This window comes from Trachinotus anak, unplaced genomic scaffold, assembly GCF_046630095.1.
Source record: "Trachinotus anak isolate AG129_WGS33_773 ecotype Australia unplaced genomic scaffold, CSIRO_AGI_Tana_v1 ptg000012l, whole genome shotgun sequence".
NCBI lineage: Eukaryota > Metazoa > Chordata > Actinopteri > Carangiformes > Carangidae > Trachinotus > Trachinotus anak.
The window spans coordinates 12,383,126-12,390,000 of record NW_027273863.1 but is presented as its reverse complement, the minus strand read 5'-3'; the positions used below and the strand labels follow the sequence as shown (position 1 = coordinate 12,390,000).

General features: G+C 39.8%; 1 protein-coding gene across 1 annotated transcript in view; it reads left to right on the top strand.

Moving 5' to 3' along the window:
* The window catches only part of klhl24a (kelch-like family member 24a), a 16,871-nt gene extending 10,368 nt beyond the window's left edge, over positions 1-6,503 (top strand). The window contains exons 6-8 of the mRNA XM_071492750.1: positions 3,577-3,765; positions 5,190-5,378; positions 5,494-6,503. Of these exons, the coding sequence (XP_071348851.1) occupies positions 3,577-3,765; positions 5,190-5,378; positions 5,494-5,694 (579 nt within the window). The 3' untranslated portion in view covers positions 5,695-6,503. The remainder of the gene's footprint in view (positions 1-3,576; positions 3,766-5,189; positions 5,379-5,493) is intronic.
* The last annotated feature ends 372 nt before the right edge of the window (positions 6,504-6,875 follow it).

Genomic DNA, 6,875 nt, shown 5'->3' with positions numbered 1-6,875 from the left:
GTAGTTATAAAGGCCATTGTAATGCAAAACATATGTTGACCTCTGGTAATACAATGGCGTGTGTCCCTAATGACAAGTGTCTGAACTGTTATTATCCGTTGTTAGTCTTGTGTAAATGAGCAGCCACTGATTGTCTTGGTTTAAAGCAGGCAGAGTGTAACCAGAGATGACTCAGGCTAACACACAGTCATGTGTGTGCTTTAGCCAGCATGTGTATGTGTAAGCGCCCACACTTGTATGCACACATAAAGAACATGGACACAAGTACAAGTATTCTTTGAAAGCTTTGGGCTAAAACAGCACTTTATTTACTTTGTAATAAAGGGCATGACTCAGGACGGGTTCTTGTCATCTGCAGCAAACATACTTTTTTTATTTTTCAGAGGTCTGCTTGAGGCTGTACTGGATTTTCTATGACTTCCAAACAACACCCAAAATGCTTAGTTGCCTTGTTGTCACAGAAACACCAAACACACATGTGTGCAATCATACTACACACTGGTCTCCCACAAAAGTGAGGTAATCAGCTGGACAATCACACTGGGGGAATAAAAGTCAGTGTTTAACTGTGTTATGAATCAAGTTATGGTGAAAACAAGTTGACCTGATATGGCTGGTTTTTATCTTGAACATATACGTAGAACATTATAGGAAACCAAGTTTAAATTTCATGATCTGTAGCTGACTTAGACAAAAATGATTTGAAGATAAAATACGATGGCATAGTGGAAGTATTTGTTCAGTTGTACCATTAACATGTGTTGTATTTCTGTACTTACAAGTCCAAGGCTTGCAACTTAGAAATAAAAGTGGCTAGGCATCATACACAGAATATAACAAGCAGTGGGATTTTCCACAGAGCTCAGCCTCAGGTACTTATCTCATTTAATTCCCTCTTGTTTTTTTACAGATTAGTGAGAAAGGACGTTTCCAGTGAATTATATGTCCACTTATCTAAAAAAACATACAATATCTGTTTAAGATTTATCTGCGATGTTATTTTTCCTCAGAATTCAGTTCCCCTCTTCCTGAATGTGGACCCAGTCATTTCCTCATTCAGTTTGTAATTTCCCCTTTTGAAGTGCAGCACTGATGCTCCAATGACAAGTGTTGTAAACAATCCTGTATAAAACGCCTGCATGCATCCATGCTTACATTTGTTTTACTACAGCATACTTGTTCACTGACATTAATACACGTGGTCTTAGCCATGAACTAAAGTCTAAACTTTGAATGCTGCTTTACAAAAGTAAATAAGTACAGGAACGCGAACACACACACACACACACACACACACACACACACACACACACACACACACACACACACACACACACTCTCCTCTCTGCGTCTTGCATTCTGTGATGTCCTGTTGGACTGGTCTTGTTTCCATAGAGTATAAGCAAAAATAGGTCACCACTCTTGTTTTCCTCTCCCTGTTATGACTGCTCTTGGTGACGGCTGTTCTCATCTATCATAATGTTTCACCCTTTCTCTCTCTCTGTCTCTCTTTGTTTCTCTGTCAGTCCATCCCCCCCCCCCCCCCCCCCCCCCCCCCCCCTCTCTCTCTCTCTCCCCATTCTCCCATTTATCTTTTTCCCCCTGAAGTGGCACAGTCTCTGTGTTTCTCTAACGGTCACTACTTCTCACCCCTCTGCATGTTAAGGAAACTGTTAATCATTCAGCTACAGTCAGTGTTTGAAAGTGGCCATAAAATAAGCCGTGAATGTGTTTTTTGGAGTGGAGTAGTGAGGGCGAAAAGAAAAGAGTGAGTCCAGTGCCCCCCGCCCCCATTCCCTAACACCACTGTATTCAAACAAGCTTGTGTCTGGATATCCTCAGTGCAGTATTAAAGGATCAGTTCACCCAAAATATGAAAAAGAATGTTTTCTCATTTAACCTTTGGTGTCCTAATCACTTTGGGTAATCCATAGATCTCACTGTCAGTAGTTTTATTAGGGACAGGACATTGCTTCTACAAAAACACTTTGTTTTTAGTTTAATTTTACACGCTTTTTAAATTAGCACTACAAAAGACACCCAATTAAGCCCCATTGCATTGTAGAAATCTCAAAACAAAAATCTGTACAGTTTAGAATAAGTGATCAATAGGCTTTGTAATATGGATAAACCAAAACTTAAACGCCAGTAGGAAATGATAGCTTTAAAAAAATCTTTCTAAGTACGTTTATTTTGTACTTGACTTTATCTCTGTGCCACATACTCCTCTTATCTCTCTTTCATTCTCTTACATCTCTGGCATCAAACAACCAGCATTTAACATTCATTATCAGCTGTATCAACAAAGAGTAGTAAAATAAACTATTTTCAGTTGATCCATGTGCTATATGTAGTATTATTCTATGAATGTCCTCCACCAAAATGTGGGAAGGACTGGTGTGTTGTTGTTGGTGTCATTGAAAACATGTGAATGTGGACACACAGACAACACTACTCTGGAACCACCACCTGAGATGTTAGAAAAAGAGTCAACGAGTTCATAAAGGTGTTTTAACCTGTCTCGGTTTTTCAAAGAAAAGGCGGTAGCCATCAATTGCCCCAGGTGTTGAATGCAAATATCCATGTGCCCCATCCACTTCTGTCTTTTTGTTCCCTTTTTTTCCCTCCATCTTTCTTTGTGTCTTTGTTTCTCTCTCTTTTCTCTAACTCTCTCTCTCCCCCCTCTGTACTTGTTTGTGCCTCAGATTTTGTGGAGAGACAGGAATAGCCTGACGGTTTTCTCTTGCATAAGACCAGCATGTCGATGAGTAGCGTTACGCTCATAACCAGTAATGCAACTCATTGTGTATCCTTGACACGTGATCTCCTTCAAAAGAGTGTTATTGAGGAAGAAGAAGTGCCATAAATCTATGCCTCAATTTCCTGATTTTTTTTTCTCATTTTGTCTTTCTTTGCGCTTCAGGAGGGCAGTTTGTGTAACCACACGGCACAGTTCTCCAGCTAGTAATGCTTTAGCTACCAGTTTATGTGATTTTCAACCAAATTTGAAAAAAAAAACCCCAAAAAACCCAAACATTTTAGATTTTCATAATCTGACTGACTGACTGACTATCTGACTGATAATACTATTTTGAACTATACTGTATTAATAATGAGAATTAACAGATCAGGATGACACCACATGACAATACAGATTCAAAACCTGATGTTCCATTTTGAAGTATGAATCTTAAAATGAGTGATGAACACCATCATAGTAGCTGACAAACAAGAGACTCACAGAGAGAAAACAGTAGTATTGTTATGTGTTCACTGACAGTTGAATGGCAGTAATGTTGAATTTAAAGGAACTCAAATGTGCCAGTGCCTGCTGGGATGCAGGGCAGTGTTAACAGATGAGGACACAAATAATGGTGGTTGTTCAGAAGCAGTATGTCATCTTCCTACTGTACCTGACAGACTGGTTCCCTAAGTGCTGACGTACAAACTGTTGTATTTCTAGTGAGCTTGAATGCAGACTTCTTTCTTATTTTGAATAATGACTAATTGTGTTTACGTAAAAAAAAAAAAAAGACTCGTGTAAAAAGCTTGTGACTTGTTTGTGTCTGTCCTCAGGTCTATGCTGTGGGCGGCTATGATGGCCAGAGCCGCCTGAGCAGTGTGGAGTGTTATGACTCCTTCTCAAACCGCTGGACAGAGGTGGCTCCAATGAAAGAGGCGGTCAGCTCTCCGGCCGTGGCCAGCTGTGCCGGCAAGCTCTTTGTCATTGGAGGAGGACCTGACGACGAAACTTGTTCAGACAAGGTGAGAAACAGATGTGTGCTCCCCCAAGCATGCACTTCAGCACATAGTGATGACAGCTGAGGTGCCTTTTGTCTCAGAACACCTGAGACACATCGGATGTGCAACGGATGTGCACAAGCCCATTTTTCTGTCAAAGTAGTTGGAGGGTTGAACAATAAGTCAAGTTGTTGGTGTCAAGAGACATATATTTAAATTAGGCTGTGAATAGTCTCTGGTTTGTTTCTTTCCTTCATACAATATGTGCAGGCCTGATCTAGCTCACACACTTTGCATGATTATTTATTTTACATGAATGATGAAACATTAATAGTTATTCATAATTAATACTTAATACATCTGCGGCTTCCTACTGGCAACTGAAAAAACAAAGTGATCCTAGTCGACTGTTGTGGGTAATCCCTGAAAGATATGTTCACCAATAAAACAAAGCTTCTTGATTAAATGAGATTTGATAACTAAATATTTTAGTTTTTTAAAGGAAACTAGCAAGATATGAGTTACAGTACAAAAACAGGAATTGCCTCTGATGTGATAACAGCCATATCCTAGTCAGTCTAGTTGATCCTGATTAAGCCAAGTTTACTGCAGAAATCATATCCTGATCCTGATCATTATCGTCATGCTGAGTTTTTAATTGTGCTTTATTTTAGGTTTACATCATTTAGTCACTGATCAAAAGAAACAGACTTACTGTGAAAGAGAATTAATGGTGGCATACCAAGAGTAAAATTTAGTAGTAAACGTTGAATAGCAAGGAGATAGGAATTCAAGGATTAAATCATTTGTCATCTCTACGGGTGTGTTACTGTATAATACTGATGTTATAGATAGATAACCGCAGAGATCAGAGCATGACAGGCTACTCTGGAACAGCTTCATTATGTTTTGACTGACAGCAGCGTTGCTGGTAGTAAACAGGAAGAAAGTGGCATTCACAGGAATCCAGCCTCAGTACAAGCATTTTTTTCTACCTCATGGAATAGCTGGTATGTTTGTTTGCGTCGGTGCAGGCCAGAAACTGCACATCCACAGACAGAGAGGCACGCTGATAAAAGTTAACAATCTGCATGCTGCGTGACAATTTGACTCGACATGTCCTATAGGGACTAGAGTTCATGCTGGCTCCAGTCCCTGTGAGCTACTTATCTCTGGAGTCTCCTAAAAGGGTAATTTATGCTGTAGTCAGATAAAAGTGTTTGGACGGATAATGTTTTAAGGAGAAGTGCGTGAGAGAATGCTTGGATTGTATACAAACCACATTGAGTCAGTAAAACCACAGAATGAGCTACATACATTTCAGTTTTTTCTACTCAACTATTTCCCTTCCACATGGTATATATTAAAGAAATATAGAGAGTATGTCTATCCCTTCTTTGTGTTACCACAATCAAACAGAGCTAACTATTTGTAACTGTGTGTCACAGGTTCAGTGCTATGATCCAGAGACAAATTCCTGGTTACTGCGGGCCAACATCCCAATCGCCAAGCGCTGTATCACAGCAGTGTCCCTCAACAACCTGATCTATGTGTGCGGTGGTCTCACCAAGTCCATATTCTGCTATGACCCTGCAGAGGACTACTGGATACATGTGGTTCACACCTTTAACAAACAGGTAATAGATTAGATGGAAATAGTGAGCACTTAACCAACACACTGTTAGACTTCAACTGTCCTGGGTTTGTACACTGTTATGCTGCAACTATGCTCCAATATCTGTCTCCCTGCAGGAGAGCTGCGGCATGTCGGTGTGCAACGGTAAGATCTTCATCCTCGGTGGCAGAGGGGAAAATGGCGAAGCTACAGACACCATCCTGTGTTACGACCCGTCAACGGGCATCATCACAGGAGTGGCAGCCATGCCACGGCCGATCTCCTATCATGGCTGTGTGACCATCCACCGTTACAATGACAAGTATCACAGGCCATGACCATAAACAAACACACAGACAGACACACACACACACGCTGTCACATGACAGCACAAACTAAAGAACTTCAACTCTTTCAAACTTAAACTCTTCACGTTCACCCCATGTACAGCACAAACACAATCACACACTGCTTTAAACAGGCACATTTAATCATACAGTACCATTGATCTAATTTATTTTCTCACAGCATCATGTAGCAATAGTCACTGTGGTGCTGTGAATCTTTGCTGTTGTGCATCATAGTTATACCCCTCCTCTGGGAATGCTTTGTGGTTGATAATGCTAATGACTTGTCTGTAACTTCAGATAAAGTGGAGTCATTAACATGGCAGATTTGTCTTGCATTAGTAGTAACTGCACAAGGTTGGGGAAAATTGGATCACATATAACAGAATTAAAGAAAACTGATTATGATAATGGCTATCAATCAGGTTACCGTTATTTGGGGAAAACATGATTACTGTTGATTACTTGTTTTTGAATTGAAAACAAACATGGAGATTAGTTCCTAACCTGTGGAACACATATCTGTAGTGAGATATTATGAACTCAAGGTTCATATACTATATACAGAGCTTTTAACCATATGTCATCATGTGACCTAAGTACAGTGCATAGGTCTTGTGATTACACCTGAGCTTCGATTTGCTGTAGAAGGCCATGGTATATGGTCCTTTGTCAGTGAAGAGCAGCAGAAGTAAATGTTAGTTCAGACTGTTTTTCCACAGTTTCAAATCTCTGATGTTTAGGCTGATGACCTCTTCTTTTGAACTTTTTAGTTTCTAACAGTAAATTTTTGTTTACTTCACTGCTATTTCACTGCTTCTATTTCACAATAGATTTAATACTAACTGAAAGAGCTAAAACTCCTAATAACATCATTGAGCTTTTATAATTGATTTTACTGTGATGCCAAGCAGTGAATAGACAAGCAGATAAGCAGGTAATCAGTTTGAAAGTGAACTTCCCAACAATGTGCTTTTATTACTCTTCAAAATGACCTCTCCCTGAGAGCTAGGTTGTTGACGAGGTAAACTGATCACAGAAAGCGCTGATGAACAAAAACAATGCCTTGAGTTAACAATTGAAAAGTATCCTCACAAATTTCAGAGTGATCTGCCAGCAGAAGAAAAATTATATGACTCTATTTTTGACTGAAAGATGAGCAGCCAGGTCGG